Below are 24,764 nucleotides of genomic sequence, written 5' to 3'. Positions count from 1 at the left end.
CTATTGTGAAATTACATTTTTTTTAATGACCTGATCTTAATAGATCATGTATTCCCACAGCTGCTATGTTCCTAAAATCAAGAGCTACAGATTTTGTTCAATAAATGTGTGTTCATTGTAATGACTGAACATTTGTTGTAAATGTGATGTATACTCTTTAGTATTTAATGACTTGTTTATAATTTATCTCCAATACTTTGGCATTTAAAAGTAAATTGTATGAATGTTTGTGAGTCAATTTAAACAGGGTCTGGATGTTGAATGAGGAAATGGCTTCCAATTGTTTTGCTTACAATATTAGAAATTAAAAGTTGATTTTATGACTGATCATAGAGAAACGTATGTAATTTCATTAATGAAATAAGTAATTTTATTATTTGCTCGTAGCTGCTCAAGTAAATGGAGATTTTTCAGAAAAGAGTGCCTTACAATTTGAACTTTTCTAATATTTTAACTTTAATCTCTAAGGTCTTTTAATGGCAATTTGTGGGTGGACTAACACAAAATTGGGAGAAAGGAGATAGGCTACATGTTTAAATATTTTAACTTGTGGCATGTCCTTATTTGTATTCATTCCCCTTTACTACAATATACTTATAAAATAGATGAACAGCTCCAAAGTGGTGCCATGTATCATAACTCCCATATATATAAAAATACAGAACGGGAAGCAATTTCACAGAAACAACTATCCTTATACAGTATGTTAGTTTAGAAGTAGGTCTTTAGAGTAGCAAACATGACGACACAGGAAACAAAAGGTGTGCAAGGCAATAAAGTCAGATATTAAAGTCAGATTTTATGTTCTAAGGTGTGCCGGAAAATAAAGATACAATTACCTTGCTAATAATTAAACCACATAACCCTTTGCAAATCATGCTGGAGATACTGCATGACACACTAATGAGCATGCAAAAATGCATAAAACCAAAATTTATTTTGGTTTGCAACTTATTGCTTTGAGCAAGGAACATGACTGAGGTTAAATTATGTCTAGTTGGTAAAGCATGTTACAAAACAAGCCTCTGAATGCATAGGTATTAGCTACATGACTGACTGTGTGTTGCCACATGATGCAACTTGAATGTTCAAAGCAGGGAGTGCTTTAGATATTTACACATGTAATCTGAGCAGACATCATGTGTCTCACGTCGCTGAAGAGCATGAGAGTACGAATGAGGAAATGTTATCAGAGGTCACGGCAGGCTGGAATAACCTCACTCCTACGAAATAATAAAAAATACATTAGAAAGAAACTGGCAAATTTCTTTTAAATTTTACTCTTTGACAAATAATATAAAATAAAAATATAAGCACAACTCAGGGGATGGTTCAAAAATTACTAAGGCTTGTACAAGGTACTGAAAAATGAATGCAGGAAAACAAATTGATATTTCAAATGTTTTTATTTAAGTTATGATTTTGTAGAAACCAGTTTTTATGGACAGTAAAGAGAGTTAGGGAGGGAGAGGATTGTTTGTTTAAACCCCACCCACATTTTATCAATTATGATTTGTAATAGCAATAAGAATGGTAAATTGTTTTGAATGTTTGTCTTCTTAGAAAGAAATACAGTTTGCAAATTCTTCTGAACTTGACTGGAAAACCCCCATTTATGTAGTTAATTCTCAGTTAAAAGAACAAATCCAATAAATTGATGAAAAACACATCCGGCTGCATTAGAGGTAAAGGTAATTTTATTTATACTGCACATTTTCAGCCACAAGGCAATACAAAGTGCTTAAAGTCTGTTGCTGAGTAAAAATAGATGTGGTCACATTTACTATAAAATTTAAGAAAAAGAAAAAAGATAGCTAAAATATGATAGATGAAAATAGTTTAAAAATCACGTGACAATAATATTTAACATTTTATTCAATATTTAACTTTACATAAAATAATCTCTAGATAAGCATCTAGAGAAAGAAAAAAGAAAAAAACTTAAAGCACATTTTTGCTAACTTTATATAAGAGCACATCTTTAAGTTAGAGCACAATTTCTTTTTCTACTATGATATATAAGAAGTTGTTTATATGCAACTTTTTAAAACAGTTGCATATAAACTGCTTATATGTGTCAAACAGAGTTCTGGCAGGCTTACTGAACAATGTTTAGAAACTTCCCACCAACACAATGCAAGGATCAACAATGAATGCACTGCTTGTGTTGTGTTGGTGACCCACAGTGTTACTTTTAGACATTTAGTAATCAGCAGTTTTTGTTTTGCTTCCTTCAGTTAATAGCATAGAGGAAATAAAGAGGCACTTTTTAACATACAGCCACATCCTTTTGGCATGTTGTCCTTGTAAAACTGCAGACATTAGGAATTACATTCAGACTAAAATCTAAATCTACAAAAGCATTTAAATAACTGAAGAGATTAAAGGCACTGTGAAGAAGGTTTGTGGTAAAAAAAAATAATGTAACAGTCATTATGTAGTAATAGAGGAGAACAAATTAGTGACACTATGAAGGTATTCCAAATTATACTCAAATATAAATTGACATAGATGATGTTCAGCAAAGGAAAGACATAAAACCAGCACAAACATAAAAATCTGAACACACTGTAATAATACAGCAATTGTGTTTTCTTTAACTTTTAAATACACCATCTGAACTTGTAAGCACGACAGAGTTGATAGGAGTGGACCTCCTCTTACGTTCTGTAACTTTTAGAATTCATTTCATCATTTATGCATTTCACGATTACTCCGTTAGATACCAGTATGCCGGCAATTCACACAGCACGATGGGAAACACCACAATGAGGTCAGGTGATCCCCAAAGACAGAGGCTTACCTACAAGAAACAAGAACACCCAGAGGATCTGGAAAATCAATACCATCATGCTAATCGAAATTAGCTTTTGTCAAATAAAACAGCATAGACAAAGCTGAGGCAAGCCAGATCACCTTACAACTTTGAGTTATCAAATAATAAATCAATCTGGGGAACTAACCTCTATAATGTATTCAACTTCCAGGATCATGCAGTTTGAGATGGTTTGGGGTGCATTTAAGGGAATAGGGAGCAGGATCTCAGTTTGCACATCTGACGTGTGAGCACTGATAGGGTTCCCAGTGAACCTGGCTAGAGTCTTGACCACCTTTGTCCAATTCGTCCTGTAGTGGGTGTAGTAAATCTGCTTCTGCTCGAGCTTCACATTTGGAGTAACCGTTCTAGATGAAGCATTGCTAAAACTGCACATTACTTTTACTGTTTCTCCTGATGGAAAAAAAAAAGATTCATTAAAAGAATTATACATTGTGGTATGTTAAGTAACAGATCCAGGGAAGGCAATCATACCCGGTTTAAAGGCTTTCCTCTCCAAGCTGACTGTCATTGTGATGGGACCTGATGTACACCACAGGCAGCACAATGTCTTGAAGTTTGATCCTGAGAGCGGGGCCTGCAGAAAATCATCACAATGACAGAGGTGCTGCAGAAAACCTGAAAAGTTTTATTCTCCAAGTGTTTGTTTATCTTTTCTGAAATAATAGCTCATGTAAGTCATGCAGAGCAAACAAAAGAAATCCAATCTCAATGAAGTAACATTTTTACGACACAGAAACTCTATAATCCCTCTTCTTTTGTGCTACAATTATGAAGAAAGGTAAATATTGGTCTAAAGAAAAAGCTACAAACACAATGCTCAAATCTATCCCATAGCACTGGATAAAATGTAAGTATTGAAGCCTAATTAAGACAATCTGTTGGTATTAAAAATGAATTTCAATAGTCCTACAATTAACATCTCCTTATCTCTAGACCCACTAAAAATATTGTATACGTAATCAATTTATTGAGCACAATTTTTTTTCTCATTCTTGACACTTGCTTATTTACCTTTACCTAAAGCCATGATTTTAAGAAAGGTTACAAAAGCTCCAAAGGATTCCCCCGCACAAACATCAGTCAGAAATGGTGCAAAATAATCTACAGCAGTGTAGAGAGATTAACTGGAAATTACTCCTCGCCATAAAAAAAATATCTTCCTTCTGACAATAAATAAAATGAAGATTTGGTAATACCCCAGAGTATTGTTAGACAGAGTTAAAGATCACAGTGATGGCAGAGAGGTTATCCAACCTCAGATTTGGGGCTCATCGTCAAAGATGAATCATCAAAACACCTGTGGAAACATGCATTAACAAAAGGGCAGCAACAAGAACAGGAAAAGTTTGATCACTCTAATAACACATTTTATAATGGATATTGATGTGTTGATGCACTCCTGCTTCAATACACCTGAATCAAATGAATGGCTTGTTACCAGGTTTAATCATGTTTTTTGCAAAAACCTAACTTGGGCAAATTTTAAGAGCATGTTGTGAAAATGAGGAGAACGACCGTTAATGGTTGTGATCTGTGGGAGATAATTTAACTCTGGTACCTAGTAAGTTAACCCACAGAAGGAGGGAAGCGAGGAGAAACATTCTAGAAGAAGGTCGTCAGACACAAGTAAATCTCCTCCTATGAATCCAGCTGAAACGTTCTGCGTGAGCTCAGCCCTAGGCTGCAGCTGGATGGAGCACTGAATCTCCTCCTGAGAAAAGTGCCATTTTAAACACTATAGAGCTAAAAGATGGCACCAAGAGCAGAACAGCAATGCAATGGAGCTGCAGCAAAATTAAGATTGAGTTCCACATACGACACAAATCTCTGGTTTTCTCTAGAAAAATGAGCATAACTATAAAACAAACGCCTTTTCTTTTAAAGAAAATATTCAAGCTTGGCAACAATCTTCATCAAACTTGTGAGAAAATGTTTGGGATGATATTCCATAAGGCATGTTTGACATAAAAACTGAAAATGAACAAAAGAACAACATACCCATAATTAAAGATGAGGATGACAGTGCCATAATCTGGGATTGGAAGAAGGTGTTTTTTTCAGATGGATGAAAATATGACCTGTCTGAACAATTTGAATAAACAAATTTTAAGTTTAGACTTAAAAAGTGCTGGAGCTACAGCTGCGTGCATGTTGGAGGGTAGCTTACTCCACATTCTGAGTGCAGAAACAGCAGAAGAGGGATCACTGACTTTGATTCTTCTAAGGTACATTCATTTGAAAACATTACTTTCCTCTCACGTTTGCAAAGACAGAAAACATGGGGCAATGTCCCATGGCATTTTAAAACATTAAAATTAAGAACTTGACCATGACCTGTCTATCATGTAACATTGCAGTTAAGTCCATCAATAAACTGCATCTACACAACAGAGAGCATTTATTTTCCTGAGGAAAAGGAGATGTGTCAGGAGCTGTTTCACTTACCCACAACTCTGGCTGGTGGGGATCAATGTAGCTGACAAAGTTCAGTTCTGTTCTGAAGTCCTTGGACAAATGCCACGGTCTGTCGATGCTCACTGTCAGTGAGTAGGATATCCGTCCATGTATTCCACGAAAAGAAGAAGGAAAGTTTCTATGTTGATGCAAACAAACAAAATTACATTCGATGGAATATATAAGGAACATATCTGAGAGGAAAAGAGGCAAGGAGTCGACTGGGAATGTCAATGGAAACAAAACAAACTGATTTCTTTATGAAACCATGATGTACAGAAAGCACACAAATATTGTCACAAAATGCCTTCCACAGGTAAATGAATGCATCAGTAGGTGAATTATTTAATGACAGACTTACGCATCAATACTGCCATTACAACATGAAACTTCTCCAGAAGCTGTTCAAATTATTTGAAGGTGACAGAATCAGCCCAATACCAGTTCATATTCTTAGGCAAGACGAATTCAAAGTACACACTCAAATTTTAGCTATTGGTGCTGCACTTAAGAGAAATTAATTTAATCAAAGTATGTCATTAACATATGTGTATATATTCCATCTTAAGTACGGTACACCGATTGCAGTTTTCTAGCCAATTGTCAATTCCCGATCTTCAGAGTTTGACCTGCCGATTATGATTTTGGCTAATACCATCCATCCATCCATTTTCTGTTCACCCTTGTCCCTAATGGGGTCGGGAGGGTTGCTGGTGCCTATCTCCAGCTACGTCCCGGGCGAGAGGCGGGGTACACCCTGGACAGGTCGCCAGTCTGTCGCAGATTTTGGCTAATACCAATTTTTATATTTTTTTGTCTGAAATGTGGCTAAATCTAGCAAGGAAGTCGCTGAGTTGACAACATTGGGGTGACTATTGTTAACATGGAAACTTGACTTGGTGGGCCGGCTTATCAGTCAAACCTTTCTCATAGCAGAGAAGAAGAGTGCAGTGGCTTTTGTTTTTTTGACCTTTGCTAAGGAAGATAAGATTGGAGGATAGAATCGGCTTCACATTTGAGTAGAGGCCGATCACCAATCTCCCAAAATTAAAGAAACTGGCACCAATAAATTGGCTGGTCGACAAATATATCCTGTATGATACATGCACATACATAGGATATAATGTAACCAGCACTGTCAGAGATGCACTAAGGTTATGGCAGGTCTTTGAATGAGCTAATCATCTCATTGTTGATTGCAGAAATCCACATTATTAGAAGAAATAGAGGGCCCCAAAACCAAATTTTGCTTAGGGCCCCATCAAGGCTTGGGCCGGTGTTATGCCCAGAAATGCATGCCTGCCGAGAATTGCATCCCCTGTCGCGGGAGCGCGCATCGCTCTAAACTCTCGTATATTGATGAGAAAACGGACTGAAATATGACCGAAGAGGACATTTTTGAAGATATTCGTAACATTATCACGTTTCTTAATCATGTAAGACATAAAACGGTGGGTTTTATTTCGCAGATTAATTGAAATAAATACGGTTTTTATAGCTTTATTGAAACATCTGAGTCGAACGTTTTTCAGTCCGCGTCTGATGAAAATGTTCTCCGCAGATGGCTTGAAATTCCCCGATTTTTCTTTTGACACAATAGCTTAAAGCATTACAAAACAGAAGCCCGTTGTGTAGAACATTTTATATCATCCTTTACTGTCTAGTCTATTAATGTAGGGGGGATGATTTTAATTTCTGAGCCTGCCAATATTTGTATCCCCTGTCTATTGTCCTGTTGATATGAAACTTTACAGAAGTAGCTCAGAGAACAAGTGTCATTACGTAGAAAAGGTAAAATCCCTCTTAACTCTTTATTTCTCCATTTTAGCAGGGGATGCATTTTACGGCAAAGCCTATTATTAGCCTGCCAAAATATGCATGCCCCCTCTATTTTTCTCAAACATTATAATATTGATATGAAACTTATACCAGCAGTTCATAGAACAAGTGTGATTATGTAGAAAAAGTTATTCCACTCATAACTCTGTATTTCTCCATTTTAGCAGGGGATGCATTTTTTGGCAAAGCCTATTATTAGCCTGCCAAAATATGCATGCCCCCTCTATTTTCCTCAAATATTGTCCTATTGATATAAAACTTATACCAGCAGTTCATAGAACACGTGTGATTATGTAGAAAAAGTTATTCCACTCTTAACTCTTTATTTCTCTATTTTAGCAGGGGATGCATTTTACGGCAAGGCCTATCATTAGCATGCCAAAATATGCATGCCCCCTCTATTTTCCTCAAATATTATCCTATTGATATGAAACTAATATCACTAGTTAAGGGAACAAATGTGATTATATAGAAAAAGTTATTCCACTCTTAACTCTTTATTTCTCCATTTTAGCAGGGGATGCATTTTACGGCAAGGCCTATCATTAGCCTGCCAAAATATGCATGCCCCCTCTATTTTCCTCAAATGTCATCCTATTGATATGACATTCATACCAGTAGCTAAGAGGATAAGTGTAATTATGTAGAAAAGGTAAAATCCCTCTTGACTCTTTATTTTTTCAAGCTAGGAGGGGGATGCATTTTTTGGCAATATCGAATTTGAGCCTGCCGATATTTGCATGCCATACCTATTTTCCCCAAATATCATCCTATTGATATAAAACTCATACCAGCAGTTAAGGGAACAAATGTGATTATGTAGAAAATGTTACTCTTTATTATCGCTATTGCAAGGATACTGAAGGAAATAAATCTGACAATGCATCTTTGCTAAATGTAAAGCATGCACAAACCATTTTTATTTTGGTTTAACATAAAAATTAAATCACTTTTTTTCATTAATTTCAACAAAAGAATATTCATAACAATAGGTTTCCTTAACTCACTAGGAGAGTCCCAAAAAGATGTGAAGAGGTGCTTGGAAGTAACAAGGTGAGAAAAACAAGAACAATTATTGTTTATTATATTAAAAAATGTCATAATTGGATAACTAGAATGTTAATTTAACATTTTATCCTCTCAACAAGGACATTTATGAGAAGCAAAGGGATGAAAGTGTCAATGTGGAAATGTGAAACAGTATAACATGCCATCCAGCAAGATGTGGTTTCATGTGGTGTGTTTGCGCTTAAAGTAAGTGCTGTTTAAATATATATATATATATATATATATATATATATATATATATATATATATATATATATACCAGTATATATATACTGCTCAAAAATAAAGGGAACACTTAAACAACACAATATAACTCCAAGTAAATCAAACTTCTGTGAAATCAAACTGTCCACTTAGGAAGCAACACTGATTGACAATCAATTTCACCTGCTGTTGTGCAAATGGAACTTTGTACAGAACAAAGTATTCAATGAGAATATTTCTTTCATTCAGATCTAGGATGTGTTATTTGAGTGTTCCCTTTATTTTTTTGAGCAGTGTATATATATACATGGATGCACATGGTCCTCCAGAATGGTTCGGTAGTCCTTGGCAGTGACGCGCCCATCTAGCACAAGTATGGGGCCAAGGGAATGCCATGATATGGCAGCCCAAACCATCACTGATCCACCCCCATGCTTCACTCTGGGCATGCAACAGTCTGGGTGGTACGCTTCTTTGGGGCTTCTCCACACTGTAACTCTCCCGGATGTGGGGAAAACAGTAAAGGTGGACTCATCAGAGAACAATACATGTTTCATATTGTCCACAGCCCAAGATTTGCGCTTCTTGCACCATTGAAACCGACGTTTGGCATTGGCACGAGTGACCAAAGGTTTGGCTATAGCAGCCCGGCCGTGTATATTGACCCTGTGGTGCTCCCGACGGACAGTTTTGGTGGAAACAGGAGAGTTGAGGTGCACATTTAATTCTGCCGTGATTTGGGCAGCCGTGGTTTTATGTTTTTATATACAGTATATATATATATATATACAGTACAGACCAAAAGTTTGGACACAACTGTGTGTCCAAACTTTTGGTCTGTACTGTATATACTTGACTATGATTACTTATATTTCTTATGTAATGTAGAACATTGTCTGTTTACAAATCAATTTATATAACCTTTATGTGTACTGTTCTGTCTCTTTCCACATACATGTATATCTATCTATGTCTGAAGATAGATAGAATTATATATCAATATATTGGTATACATGCTTGTTTATGTTTTTGATGTTGTGAAAAAAAGATTAATATGAAAGTGGTTTTCTAATAATCACATTGCCATTAATCTAATGCTATTTTGTAGGAGTAGAACTTTTAAGATGATGAACAGCTTTGGCTTAACAACTTAAACTGTGCATTTCTGCCTGAAATATAATGTAGTTTATGAATTATATTGCTTTATTACATGGTTGATTTATTTTAATGACAATGGAAAGAGTCTGAAATAAGTATAGCAAAAATGTTAAATTATTCATAAATGTCATGACCTCTATATGACAATCTAATACTTTGACAAATATTTTGTATTTGTAATGAGTCCGCTGTTACTCTTCTTTCTTTTTTGAAAAAAATATATTTGCCTTTACAGTTTGCAGAGTGCATACTGGAAAACAAGGACCTGAACTTTCCATCAGCAGCAGAAGCTGTTAATACCATGAGACTCAACATGTCTTCCACACTTCTCTCAGAATCAGGTATCTTTTGACATATTTTTTATTCAGTTCCTATGTGGGTGGGATACTATGTTGTGTGTAAAATCATGCACGCACAAAAAAATTGTGTTAGGTCAGCTATTTTATCTAATTAGAAATATTAAAATATTGAACTTTGCAGATGTGTGAAGTACAATCATGTTAGTGTTTATGTCAAATTCAATTAGTGAAGAACATTTCAATACACCTGGCCTTGATCTCTAATAAATAAATTACACATAACACAGCCCAATAACTGTTGAGGCAAAAAACATAATCAACAAACTTAAAATTGTTCTAGGATACAATTACACTTTTCTTGAGTAGCTTTAATTTAACTTAATAAGCAAAAAGGACTTGCAGTTTGTGAAAGTACAAAACTGGAATGAGATGTATTATGTGAACCATTATATTTATTACTGTGTTTTCATAAAATTAACATTTACAAAATGACAAATTTCACAAGATGTATACACATATATATGTAGACATATTAAAATTTTCTGAATGCCATTTTTATACTTTCAGTGGCTTAAGTTGGAGAAAATTATAAAAAGGTAAACACTAAGTGATGCTTTCTTTTACCATAAATCCCAGAAATACCTTAAATACATGTGTGTTTCAATTCATGAATAGACAGACACCATGTGCGCCTGCCTAATATGCCAATATGATGTACAGTTTCTATTACTTGTATTTGTTTATGAGACCAGACATTATCAAAAAGGGATGATTAGACGACTGAGATCTACACAGAGGATTATTGTTCCACTTTCAAAAGAACACTAACAAATGGAATTATTTAAAAGAAAAAAAAAACGCAAAAAAATACCATTAAGATTATTTTATAACATTGATTTAAAGATGCGGTTTGTTTTTCTGTAGAGTCAGTGGAGACTCTGCAGACACTGTGGCAGTGAGGACACAGAAGATCACATGTGGGTAAGACAACAATGTAATGCAGTGAAAAATCAATTCAAGCAAACCATATACCATCCTTAAAATAGTTGCAAAGTATGTAGATATACAAAAATAAATCATAATAAAATAAATAAACACCCAAGGCAGGTAAGTGGGAAGTAGCTTAAGTTTTTTTTTTTTTAAGTACAGTCGTAAAACATTAAACACAGTTGCTTGTGGTCCTAGAATTTTTTTTACCTCCATACATGTCAGGAACATGCTGTCATCTCCTCAAATAAAGTTCTACCAATCATATATTGATAATTAAGAAGAAGCTTTATGTTGGCAAAACCCAATATCACCTTCAGTAAACAGATAAGGAACTAAAAAAAACATTCTTTATGTTGTTATTTGACCATTTTGTATTATTTATTTACAGATCACATGTGACAGATGCAACTGGTGGTACCACCAAGGCTGCATTAAGGTCCCACAAACCGACACAGACTACTGCTGTGCAATGTGTTTATAGATTTTATGTTTGTACCAATCTAATTCGTTAATGACTGCAGTTCTGTGGATTTTCAGTTTAAACATGTGACATAATTTTTGTTGACTTAATTGGTTTTCCAAAAATTTTTGTTATGAATATTCTTTTGTTGAAATTAATGAAAAAAAGTGATTTAATTTTTATGTTAAACCAAAATAAAAATGGTTTGTGCATGCTTTACATTTAGCAAAGATGCATTGTCAGATTTATTTCCTTCAGTATCCTTGCAATAGCGATAATAAAGAAATAACATTTTCTACATAATCACATTTGTTCCCTTAACTGCTGGTATGAGTTTTATATCAATAGGATGATATTTGAGGAAAATAGAGGGGGCATGCATATTTTGGCATGCTAATGATAGGCCTTGCCGTAAAATGCATCCCCTGCTAAAATAGAGAAATACAGAGTTATGAGTGGAATAACTTTTTCTACATAATCACATTTGTTCCCTTAACTAGTGATATTAGTTTCATATCAATAGGATAATATTTGAGGAAAATAGAGGGGGCATGCATATTTTGGCATGCTAATGATAGGCCTTGCCGTAAAATGCATCCCCTGCTAAAATGGAGAAATACAGAGTTAAGAGTGGAATAACTTTTTCTACATAATCACACTTGTTCTATGAATTGCTGGTATAAGTTTCATATCAATAGGATTATATTTGAGAAAAATAGAAGGGGCATGCAGATATTGGCAGGCTAATAATAGGCTTTGCCAAAAAATGCATCCCCTGCTAACTTGGATAAATAAAGAGTTTAGAGTGAAATAGCTTTTTCTACATAATAAGAGTAGTTGTATGAACCTCTGGTATGAATTTCATAGCAATAGGATAAAATTTGAGGAAAATAGGTAGGGCATGCATATTTTGGCAGGCTCGACATCCATATTGCCAAAAAATGCCTCCCCTGCTAACTTGGATAAATAAAGAGTTTAGAGTGAAATAACTTTTTCTACAAAATCACACTTGTTCTATGAACTGCTGATATAAGTTTTAAATCAATAAGATAATATTTGAGGAAAATAGATAGGGCATGCATATTTTGGCAGGCTCAACATCCATATTGCCACAAAATGCATCCCCCTCCTAGCTTGAAAAAATAAAGAGTCAAGAGGGATTTTACCTTTTCTACATAATTACACTTATCCTCTTAGCTACTGGTATGAATGTCATATCAATAGGATGACATTTGAGGAAAATAGAGGGGGCATGCATATTTTGGCAGGTAATGATAGGCCTTGCCGTAAAATGCATCCCCTGCTAAAATAGAGAAATACAGAGTTATGAGTGGAATAACTTTTTCTACATAATCACATTTGTTCCCATAACTAGTGATATTAGTGTCATATCAATAGGATAATATTTGAGGAAAATAGAGGGGGCATGCATATTTTGGCAGGCTAATGATAGGCTCTGCCAAAAAATGCATCCCCTGCTAAAGTGGAGAAATACAGAGTTATGAGTGGAATAACTTTTTCTACATAATCACATTTGTTCCCTTAACTAGTGATATTAGTTTCATATCAATAGCATAATATTTGAGGAAAATAGAGGGGGCATGCATATTTTGGCAGGCTAATGATAGGCTCTGCCAAAAAATGCATCCCCTGCTAAAGTGGAGAAATACAGAGTTATGAGTGGAATAACTTTTTCTACATAATCACATTTGTTCCCTTAACTAGTGATATTAGTTTCATATCAATAGGATAATATTTGAGGAAAATAGAGGGGGCATGCATATTTTGGCAGGCTAATGATAGGCCTTGCCGTAAAATGCATCCCCTGGTTAAATGGAGAAATAAAGAGTTAAGAGTGGAATAACTTTTTCTACATAATCACACTTGTTCTATGAATTGCTGGTATAAGTTTCATATCAGTAGGATAATATTTGAGAAAAATAGATAGGGCATGCATATTTTGGCAGGCTCAACATCCATATTGCCACAAAATGCATCCCCTGCTAACTTGGATAAATAAAGAGTTTAGAGTTAAATAACTTTTTCTACATAATCAGAGTAGTTGTATGAACTGCTGGTATGAATTTCATAGCAATAGGATAAAATTTGAGGAAAATAGGTAGGGCATGCATATTTTGGCAGGCTCGACATCCATATTGCCAAAAAAATGCTTCCCCTGGTAACATGGAGAAATAAAGAATTAAAGAGGGATTTCACCTTTTCTACATAATCAGAGATGTTCTATGAATTACTGGTATGGGTTTTATATCGATAGGATAATATTTGAAGAACATGGAGAGGCCATGCATATTTTGGCAGGCTAATAATAGGCTTTGCTGTACATGCATCCCCTGCTTACATGGAGAAATAAAGAGTCAAGAGTGAAATTACTTTTTCTATACAATCACACTTGTTTTATGAACTGCTGGTATACATTTTGTATCAGTAGAATTATATTTGTGGAAAATATATAAGGCCTACATGTATTGGCAAGGTAATAATTTGCTATGCCAGAAAATGCATCCCTCTGCTAACTTGAAGAAATGAAGAGTAAAGAGGGACTTCACCTTTTCTACGTAATGACACTTATTCTCTGTGCAACTGCTATACATTTCATATCAACAATAGACAGGGGATACAAATATTGGCAGGCTCAGTCATTAAAATGCATCCCCTCTACATTAATATGCTAGACAGTTAAGCATGATATAAAATGTTCTACATAATGGGCCTCTGTTTTGTAATACTTTAAGCTAATATGATGTTAAAAGAAAAATCGGGAAATTTCAAACCAAATGCGGAGAGCATTTTCTTCAGACACGGACTGAAAAACGTTCGACTCATTTGTCTCAATAAATGTGTAAAAACCGTATTTATTTCAATTAATCTGCGATATAAAACCCACTGTTTTAAGGCTGACATGTTTAAGAAACGTGATATTGTTACGAATATCTTTAAAAGTTTCGTCTTCGGTCATATTTCAGTCCGTTTCCTCATTAAAATGCGAGAGTTTAGAAAGATGCGCGCTCCCGCGACAGGGGATGCAATTCTCGGCAGGCATGCATTTCTGGGCATAACACCTGTTCTGCACTTACCCCTCTGGAAGCTGGCATGAGAACGGATAAACATGCGTGCCTGCAGCGAGTTTTGTTGTCCCGTTAACAGCTGTAAAAATCCAAGCAAATGACTTAATATCATGCATGCAAACCAGCGCAGAAAGTTAGTTAGTGCGCATACCCGTGTTGGTTTGTATGATGGCGCTTTTGTAAGTGAAGAACTCCATCCTTGCGCGGTAGTTTCTTCTTCTCAGATTTCCCGAACGTGATGCTGTAGACCACTGCACATTCGCTCCCCCTTTTATCTTTATCGTTAAGGCGCTAATCTTGATCTCCTTTGTTAAGTCAAAACTGATAGTTCCTGTTATAAAGTCGCCTGCAGAGAACGTGTTTCTCTCATCAAAGCTGATGCTAAAATTCTTGATCGTATCTTGAAACATCGTTAATTACGAAGTTGCGTGCACCGTGGGAAATTTGTAAATTTTAAATTTCACGAGTTTCTCGGTAAATACTAAAATTGTAAAGGGAAGAGTTAACAAAATTACGTTCAAAACAGACAACTGGGAGGACATCTGGGCAACATCCGGGCAGGAACCGCCTTGTTATGAGGCGGAGCAAATTCCCAGCCACCCAAAACTAAACAAACTCTAAAGTCAATTGTCCCCTCCTTAGTATTTTTTTCTCCTAATAAACAAAGACAACATATATGTTGTCCTTGTTTAGGGACAAAACAAGGACAAGTATTTGAAAATACAGATTCAGTATTTTCAAAACAGAATGTATTTTTAAAAAAATATTCCAAAAAAAAGGCAGAGTGGAGAACTGGAAAGGAGGTGCTTTCAGAGTTCATGGGAAGATGAACTCTGAGTTTCTTCCAGGTCAACCCTGGAAGAAATCCTTGATGCAGCTAAGTCTTGGGAATAAGGCAGTTTTAAGGTTTTCCCTCTTGACCCTCTTGAAAGTCATATCATTTGTTAAAAGACAACATGGAAGCATCAGCAGGGATATAGTTAGCATTTTTTTTTAAGCACTTTATTTATCTCTAAAGTCCAACAACTACAGGTAGTGTAAAATCTCATTAAATCAAAACAGTCTTTTTCATGCACCTGTATTAGACCGGGCCTTATAAAGTACAGTCTGTTTTAAACTGTGTATGCTGAGTTTACAAGACGTTATACCTTCTGGTTACATTTATTTCAACTGCAGAGCTGTCTGAATTTCAGCTTAGAGTGGATTACTTCATTAAGTAGTCAGAGTAGTTATGTTGTAATTGGAAGGATGTGGGTTCAATTCCACATCCACATGCTGATGTCCCCCTGGGCAAGGCACTTAGCCCCAAGTTTCCTTTGGTGTGCAAATGAGTTTGTGAGTGTAATTTGGTGAATCTGGCTATTGAGTAAAGAGCTACAAGGAGTAAGTATGACTGGAAAAGTGCTATATAAATTCAGGCCAAACCTTCATGTTATTTTAAATAAAAATGGTTTCAAAAATCACACACTGTGTTTTAGAAGATCTGGCTTTAATTTATAATAATTCAGATAGTTTTCAAAAATGTTGAAATATTTTCTTGAGTTTGGACTGATCATAGGAACTCCATTTATTACGAGCTGAAATAAACATTCACTCAAGCTGCTACCCTGAAGCTAACTTCAGCAGTGTCAAACAGACACTTAATTTCATTATTTGTTCATAATGCTAATACCACTATGAGTATTACTAATACTACTACTACGAATAAAAATTATAATAATAATAATAATATAAAAGCTGAAGTATGTTAATTAATTATTTTTCTATTTTATTTCTGTACTTGTTTGACAATATTGAATCAACCACTAGATGGCCCTAAACACTTAGATACTCAATAAACTGTATGAGTATAAGCACAGAACTGGATGGACTATGTGTTACAGAGTCGCCATTCTATGCTACTGGTAATTACAAACTGGACCTCCAAGTAGTCTTTTACACAAAAACCTTCACTTTACTTTTAGTGAAGGTTATTTTTCAACCAGCTCTTTTTACAACAACAATTTCAGGAAAATAAACCTTTTTTTCAATAAGATTTTATTGCTCTCCTTTTTTGACTTGCCAAACTAAATATATTTCAGGATTAGACCAGAGCGGTGTTTTAACACACTGGTTTGGCACAACACATCTGTTGGTATGGGTTTCTATAAATCTTGATTGTACTTGAAGTCAGTATCTTTACAGTGACAGTCTGCTGATCTGTTGAGTTTACCTCCTGTCTCTTTCTCAGCCTGAACAAAGTCCAGTCCTTTGAGAGAAGAACAAGATGAAACTGACCTAGAATTTTTTTTTAAAAAGTGTGTGGACATACAGTAGTAGCATTTGATTGGCATTGTACTTCATATGTAGTGCAGTTAAGTTGAAAAAGCATTTACTGTAAAGTTGAAGTTCTGGATATTAAAAGATTAGATTACTGTAGATTTGATTTTTATTCATGACTCAACCATCCAAAATGTTTAGCTTTCAGGCAGGATTCTCATATTTTTATCCATGATGTTGATATTTCAAAAAGTTTATCATTCCATTCCAATGTTTCTCTTTGAAAGAGAAACAAGCAGCATCACTGATCCTCCTCACTTCCCAAATATCCATCAGTAAAGCACATGGTTCCAATTAGTGCCAATAGATTTTAGAAAACCGTGCACATGCGTAATTGTACAACAGACGATGGTCTAAACAATATTTATTCTCAACATTTTGTCCCTGCTAAGCAAATGTATTAAGAATAAAGGTAAGGTTTATTAAAAAAAAAAACAATGTGACGTCTTGTTACTGCAATAAAGGACTACTTAATTATAGTGGCAATAAATTTTCCCTATGTCCATTTGGTTTGTGTGGGCGTGTTTCTATGTGTTTGTAGAAAGTGGTTTACTGCATTCTTGTTGCACGTAGCTTCATTAGTCTCTGATAATGGCGTCTAGGTCCACAGACAAATGCACGCCGACACATAGCTCATCATCTTCACTTTTAAATGTTCTCATGAAATAGTTGGCTGATCCTGACAACAGTGACTGGCATTTTGATTGATCCCTCAGGTTCATGCAACTTGTTTCAGTCATTATTACAAAGCTCTCCATTGCAGCCAAATGATCATGATAGAGATCCCTCCTTTTGTCACTCCTCACACTTTATTCTTTTTTACTAATATTCAAACTGCACCAGCCACTTATAACCTTGGCTGCTTGCTTTTTCAAGACTGGAGTAAACATTTGAGATAGTTAGATCTAAATCCACAGTGAAGTAAAAGAGCCCAGAGGATAAGCATTTTATTGATCTGTACTTTCTGCACAGCACCTCCCTCCGCTGGTTAATCCACAGGGTCAGCTCTAATGACATTGAGGAGCTCTTCTGGCAGTCGGCACTGCTGCTATTTGCAATTTAGATGGAGAGGAAGGGGGAGAGCAGGAGGTGGTGGGTAAAAACTGGAGGAAAATGAAGAAGTCTGACAGTGAGCAGCAGCAGGCTGAAGAGAAGAGAGGATGGAAAAGAAAGAGGAGGTAGTGTGGAAGCACTGCAAGAAAAAATATTTGGTAAAGTGGAACATAGATGGAGTGAGAGAAACAGAATGATATAAGATGAACCACACGCCTGACCTTTTAGATTTGGTGGTCAAATTTCTCATATATTTTGCATTTATAACAATAAAAGCAATTTTTCAGAATTTCTAGAAAGTACATTAAAGAAGTTCATACTTCTCTGTCTTTCATGCATTTTGTCACATTACAGTTACAAACCTAGATGTAATTTTACTGGGATTCCAATACAATGTAGCAGATGCAAGTAGGAGAAAGATACATGTTGTTACAAATAATACAATCTTGAAAAATGTGGAGTATCTGCCTTTCATCCCCTTTATTCCGAAGCCCCTAAATAAAATCAAGTTAACCTAACTGCTTTCAAAAGTAACACAGTTAGTATATAGAGTCCACTGAAATGGCTTTCAGTTTCAGTATAAATTTATCTCTTCTCTGAAGGCCCAGAGGTTTGTTAGCAAACATTAGTGAACAGGTACCATCAGAGATACCAAACATTATCAGGTCAGGGAGAAAGTTGTGAAGTTCTTTAAAACAAGATTGGAATACTTTTCATCCATTAGGCTACCCAAAAAATTTAAAGTATGACAAGGAGAGTAATACTAAGAGGTCCATGGTAATTCTGGGAAAACTGTAGATATGCATAGCTCACAATCTGCTAACATGACAACTATTCTTTGTTCACTCCACGTATTTGGATTTAATGGAGGAGAGACCAAAAGAAAGCCCCCCTTAAAGGAAACGCCGAAGAAGATGCCCCGGTTAAAAATGACCACATACTGGTAGAAGATACACAGCAAACATCTGAAGAAAGGTGCTCTGGCATGATGTGACCCTACTTTGCATACATGCAAAATGTCATCTGTGGCAAAACACAGGTATGAAAAAATACCCAATAAAGTTTTAAAAACTACAAATCATTTTCCTTATAATTCAAGATTATGTGGCGTTGAAAAAAAAATAAAATGTTCCATGCACTTTGAGAATAAAATAGAAAAAACCCTCTGAATATGAAACAATTTATTTTGTAGACTTTGTTAACCTAGAGGACTTTTTTTCAAACCAGCACTTTTAAATATCTAGCGTTTTGCTGGATAGGAAAGGGTTAAATCTGTTGGATTTGTTCACTTATGTGGCTTTTCTTTTTTTTTTTTTTTTTTTTTTTTTTTGCACCCGCTAAAAGAATTCCTGCGGCAAAACAGGAAGCCACAGAGGGAACAGTTGGCAGCCCTAATCTTGCTCAGATCCTCTGATAGCTTTCTTCTTCCCAAACAATGCTGGTCGGGACAGAGGAGGCTCCTGAAGGGTGCTGAAAGATCCGACAACCAGGCAGAACCCGGTTCTTTGTCAGCTTCTGGCTGATTAACACGTAGACAGGCTCATTTAGGAGCAGGAAAAGATGGCATTAACAGTCTCGCCTCCCAGTCTTTCACATCCTCTGTTGCTCCTTTCTGCTTCTTTCCTTTTTTTAATTTGCAGCACATTATATGTGCGCATTATACGTTCTTTATATGCTAAACAATTTTCTCTGTTCTTGTTTTTTTGAGAACATTATCCATAAAAGCATGTCTTTCATATACTTCTTTTCCTCTGTTTTGCGTGGGATTTGATTAAGTCAGCCAGTTTCTGAACCACCCGACTGTTTGTCTTTCCAACAACTTTATTATGCACAAGTCAGACAATGGAGGCGACCTGTTTGGGGTTTCCAGTTAGATTTACATGATGAAGTCACATTGAAAGAAGTCATTCCTAACAGAGCATCATACCCTGTGGTCAGACTTTAAAAGCCAATGCCACCATGATGTCATGTTAGCACAGCGCCGGCGCAGCAGCTAATGAGTCAGAAACAATACCATGCAGTCTGCAAATCAGTTTCTGTTAGTCTCTGGTCAACACACAAACTCCCTCACACAGCCGCACGAAGAAGAGCTTCATGTTACTGTCTGTAGTTTGTGTCTGAATCACTGCTCCATCTTAAATCATGAGAGTTAGGACTGTAAGACAAAGGAGGTGCTTTGTTCCGTCGTCATTCTAAATCCTCCCTAAGCAATTACCGTTCACCTTCCAAAGACCTCGGTGAAGAACAGAGCAACACTTTCTTTTAAAGCAGCCAGTGAAGCATGAAGACACCGCCGCTCCACAGGCAAAGCTGAGCCGCTCTCCTTTTTTTGCTGGCTGTAACTCAAGCTTTTTGCAAAACATTACGACTCCCTTTATTCCTCCAGCAGCATGTGTGGCGATTGGTTGGTACCAATTATAGAAGGGTTTAACTGAGAAAATGTGTCACATTAGTCTTTCCAAATACCAAGTTTGACCTTTATTTTACATTTTCTTTTATTTGAGTGGACTAAGCGGTGCTCAGTGGTTATAAATCCAAAACATTAGACTACCATATTTACAGAATTCCAGTGCTATATTATTTTTCTAAAACCATTAATTTGATTTAGATTCACCTTCTGGTGACTTTGAACAGTTACAAATCCACTATCTACTAACTAAATAATGGTGGACCAAAATAAAGATACGAGTCAGAAAATCATTGTACTATTTTACAACACACTGGAAATGTTAGTTAAATCTGCAGCAAGTAACTAACTAACTATGTAAAAGGAGAAATCCATTCTTTTACATATATTGTTAAAACTACCACTATGCTGTGACGGTGTAATAAGAAACAGATAATCTGCCGTTCTTTAATAACAACAATAAGTCTGAAGAGCAATTGAGTAATGACCATTAATATAAACAAAACATATTTAACAACTATTGAAGAAATTGAAGAAGTACTTTAACATGTCTTGGGCAATAAAAACTCCTAGGTCCTTGTACCTTTGCCAGATGAACCAGAAGTAGAAGAATAAATATTTTGCTGCTGCTTGGAGGAGAGCAAGTGCTGCCATCAAAATAAAATTTGGCACATTTAAAAAAACGCTGATGTAGCTTCCTATTTTGAAAGTTTTTGTAGTTGTTTTTCTGTGGCTATCTGTCTACTGTGGAAGAGGAAAGACGTGCGCTTGCACACGCCTACTTGAAAGGGTGCAAAGTCATGTGCAAGCGCATAACTTAGCAGCAGCTGACTTCGCTCACATGAGCGCTAAGCGCATGTTTTCTTTCAGTTTTTGTCAAGTTTGTTGTTGGCGCTTAGAAAATTCACAATCAGTTAGTGCTAGCCAAACTAGCTTGGACGTAGCTTCTAAATGATGCATGCTTGCATCAGTTATGCCCAATAATAAAGTCAATAACTTTAACTGTGAATACCTTCAATTACTGCATGGCGACCTTTTTGGGGTTGGCAGGGAGTGGTGCCCCCTTAGATAATGGTAGGGGAAACACTTGTGATAGTTTCAACAAATATGTAAAAACTAGTTTGAACTTACTGCAGCATACTGCAGCTTTAATGAGTGATCTTTGTATACTTAGCACAAAAAGTGAGGGAAATTGTTTGCTTGGTTATTTTTGTTTGTTGTTGCAACAATCCCTCATGGCAATAAATACTGTGTGGTTGGAAATTTTACTTATTTTTCTTGAAATAGTGCCACACTTGTAAGGAAGTGTGTTTGTGGTTTCAATTTGTAAGTTGGGCCTATGAAAAACCTCCAAAGTCAGCTCTGTCAATGCCAAACAGCTTGTTCTGCTGTTGAGTTGGGTTTGGTGGCGCTTCCTGGATAAAATTATCAAAATTCAGAAACTAGTCAAACTGGCTATTTAACAAATTTATTGAACAAACAGAGACCACAGTAGGAGAATGATACACAGCCCGGACACCGCTCTTCATGATCTACAGCAGATTAGTCACACACTGCTGTGGGGTGTTATCTCGTTCCTCAACTTGTATTTGTTACCACTCAGCCAGTGTACTTGTGTTGGTCACTCTGACACAAACAGCACATTCATGCTGATCCCTCAAATTTTCAAAGAAAGTGCTTGATATTGGACCACAACCACTGTGCTGACTCTGACACCAGATTATCCATCATCTGTAGTTCTTAAAAGGCCCAGTGGCGACTAATCAGTTTCGAAAATTCCAAAAGTGTTAGGCATCCTTTTCAAATTATTGCTCTGATGGAAAAGATGCTTATGCAGCAACAACTCAACTTCCACTAAAATAATAGCATGCCATCAACCACTAAGGAGGTTAAAAAGTGGACAGTGTCAGACAAAAATTTAAGCAGTTTTAGTTTCGAAAATATATCCTTAGTTCACACCTGTTGAGGCATTATCGGTACGATTAGACCTAGATCCAGCCTTTTCAGTGGCCTGGTGATGTCCAAAAAGCAATAAATATAACAGAAAAAGAGTAAACTAATTTGAAATAAAATGAGCAGATATGGACATGGTGTAGATTTAAATTAAACCCCCATGTGATTTTCTTGCAACCAGATTAATCTGTTTATTTATCCCAGTTTGTAATTGTGACCATTAAAAGCTAAAATATTTCATGTAATCTTCATGTGTATTGCTACAGCTCAGTTCATTATTTATTTATTTTTATTTGGCTAAGTGAAAGAAACACTTGATTATGCTAGCTGTGTCAATGTTATTTGAACAATATACTTCACACATCCTTACTGCCACTTGAGGAAATAGTGGTAACCATCACTCAAGCAGAGGCTTGTCTTGCAGTGTAGAGTCGGTATGTATGGCTTGTACACTAAATAGCCTCTACAAACAAAACTTTACAAAGCTGAGCGATTGATCAAGAATAACTACTGGGGGTCAGAATGTTGAAGGAAATTTCTGACACAATTGTATACCTCTGTTACTACATACATTATGAAACTCAGTCTTTAATCTTTTAAAGTACTGATAATAACTGAATTGTGCTCTAACAATTAAACAATAGCAAGTTCGGACAAACAGGAATAAAAGAAAAGCTGATTTCTTTGTTAGCACACATGGGGAAAAAGCTGCTGTGCTAGAATTTAAGGAGAATGCTTGGATTAGTTTTACATGTTGCTAAGTTTAAAGGATTGAAATTAAGAAATTAAGGTCAGTATTCTCACAAACATATGCACCACCTGAAGACTGCATCCAGTCCTTTGGCATGTTGTCCTTTTTGTGCTGCTAAATCCAAAAATGTGCTTTAGACCAGCAGCACGAGAGGTTCCCTCTCTGTATACACACACACACGCACAAACAGATGCCCTCATCCATTTCCTCCTCTCTTGCATTGTTTTTTGGGTCACACTCATCTGCAGCCTAATTACCCAGAGTCCTCTGCGGCAGCCCGACCAGCGCTCCACTGCTGTTCTGTCAGTCACATCAGCACCCAGCACACGCTCTCCTCGGCTCAGATCATCAGGAGCTTCGCGGATGGAAAGCCTGCTCAGAATTCAGAACAGAGCTCTGCATGCATCTAATTGTGTTGGAGTTTTCCACCTTGGCTCAACTGCTCTTTTTCTCAACTTATTCCCGGGATGAAATGTTCTTTCATGTCAGCAGTGTAATTAACTTAAGACATTAAATCTCCAAAACGTCTGCTTTGCATGTTGAAATGACAGTGATTGGATTCTTTGCTTCCTTGATAAGATGATAGATTACATGCAGAATATTTGAATCACAATGACAAGTTGTGACCATAGTGTTCACTCTAATAATGTAATGATTACAACGGGTTCACAGGCTATGTAAACATCTGCATCACAACTATTATAATTTTTTATATACAAACAAAAAATTGGCACCTGAGATGAAGTTGTCTCAGAAATTAAAATATATTAGTTTTTTATGTTATTTTATGGCAGTATAGTTTTATACTTTTAGAATAAGACAACCAATTTATACAGTGAGGGACACAAAAATAATTTTGAGAAAAATTACTGGTGGCACAGTTGCTATTGTCACTTTTTATTTGGCCCTCTCAGTTCCCATAGACAAAAACTCACAGTTAGAGAACTCCTGCAAAGCGAAGAAATCATGGAGAAATGAGGCAGCAGGTCTATATGTCAATTATTCCTGCAGAAATTGTATGGTATGCCAAGATCTGGAGCATAAATCCTGGTTGCAGTATTCCTACATGGAGTTTACATGTGCTTCCTGTACATGCTGGGACTCCAGTTTATCCTAGTCCAAAAACATGACTGTTAGGTTAACTAGACACTCTAAATTGTTGTTTCTATATGAATCATTATATGTGACATAGACAATAAGTTTATGCACCCATCTCTTATTATGATCTCCTGTTTCTTATGCTTCTGTCAACCAAAGCACCTTAAGAGCTGGATGTGCTGCATCTCTTTAGAAATCAGTAGCAGATGTGGCAGGCTGTACGAGAGGCAGATGTACAGAGAATGCTTTTGCTCAGCTTTCAGAACTACTCTGCTACTGTGTTTGGTTTTGTTTAGGTTTTTTTTTTTTCTTTATGAATGTCTGACTTTGTGCTGAACTCAATCTGGCACTGACAGAAATATGCACAATGTGTGACACTGCATGTGTAATACACGCCACCTTGAACTAGTCTTCCAAGTTAAACACGTCTCAGACAGCTGACTCCCTGCAAAGACCTGACATGCGTTAATCTGCTGAGTGAACCAGCATAAGAACAGAGGGGTTGGCACAGCAGGAAACAGAAGACCGGTCAACTTTTTCATTTCGCGCAATCAGCGAGGTTCGGATTCACACTTATTAGAATATTTTCATCTCTTGCTTTCCTGTTGCATCACACTTTGAGAACAAACATCTTTTTCTTGAATGCTGAGTTTATTTCACCTCCTGCTGTGCGCTGTCATGCTGAATCCTGTTCGATAAACTGTGGAGTTTATTTACAAGTTGACTTTGCTTACCCTAAGCAGCAAACACCTCTAGAGGCAAGCTATTTATATAGGCTGTATTGGA

At 36.2% G+C, this 24,764-nt stretch overlaps 1 protein-coding gene and 1 long non-coding RNA gene across 2 annotated transcripts; one reads left to right on the top strand and one right to left on the bottom strand.

The window, feature by feature from the left end:
• Positions 1-1,387: 1,387 nt before the first annotated feature.
• On the bottom strand, positions 1,388-14,959 carry LOC114154364 (arrestin domain-containing protein 3-like). The gene is made up of 6 exons (XM_028033409.1): positions 14,549-14,959; positions 14,407-14,476; positions 5,285-5,432; positions 3,311-3,413; positions 2,964-3,229; positions 1,388-2,803 (listed from the first exon to the last, which is right to left on the bottom strand). Exons 1-6 carry the CDS (start codon positions 14,805-14,807, stop codon positions 2,711-2,713), a joined length of 939 nt encoding a protein of 312 aa, XP_027889210.1. The 5' UTR covers positions 14,808-14,959; the 3' UTR covers positions 1,388-2,710.
• LOC114154366 (uncharacterized) lies at positions 8,349-11,443 on the top strand. The gene is made up of 3 exons (XR_003597554.1): positions 8,349-8,386; positions 9,798-9,903; positions 10,786-11,443. It is a non-coding gene; the product is annotated as an uncharacterized LOC114154366 (long non-coding RNA).
• Positions 14,960-24,764: the final 9,805 nt, after the last annotated feature.

The sequence above is a fragment of the Xiphophorus couchianus genome, chromosome 12 (genome assembly GCF_001444195.1).
Source record: "Xiphophorus couchianus chromosome 12, X_couchianus-1.0, whole genome shotgun sequence".
In the NCBI taxonomy this organism is placed as follows: Eukaryota; Metazoa; Chordata; class Actinopteri; order Cyprinodontiformes; family Poeciliidae; genus Xiphophorus; species Xiphophorus couchianus.
Note: the sequence above shows the minus strand (reverse complement) of the source record. Positions and strands in the feature narration are given on the sequence as shown.

What these genes read in the sequence shown, in the direction of transcription:
- LOC114154364 (XM_028033409.1), bottom strand. Translation starts at nt 14,807, where the DNA reads ATGTTTCAAGATACGATCAAGAATTTTAGCATCAGCTTTGATGAGAGA. An exon ending in CATCATACAAACCAACACGG is followed by an intron (nt 14,477 to 14,548) that starts GTATGCGCACTA and finishes GGATTTTTACAG; the next exon opens with CTGTTAACGGGACAACAAAA. An exon ending in GAGGAAAGCCTTTAAACCGG is followed by an intron (nt 3,230 to 3,310) that starts GTATGATTGCCT and finishes TTTTTCCATCAG; the next exon opens with GAGAAACAGTAAAAGTAATG.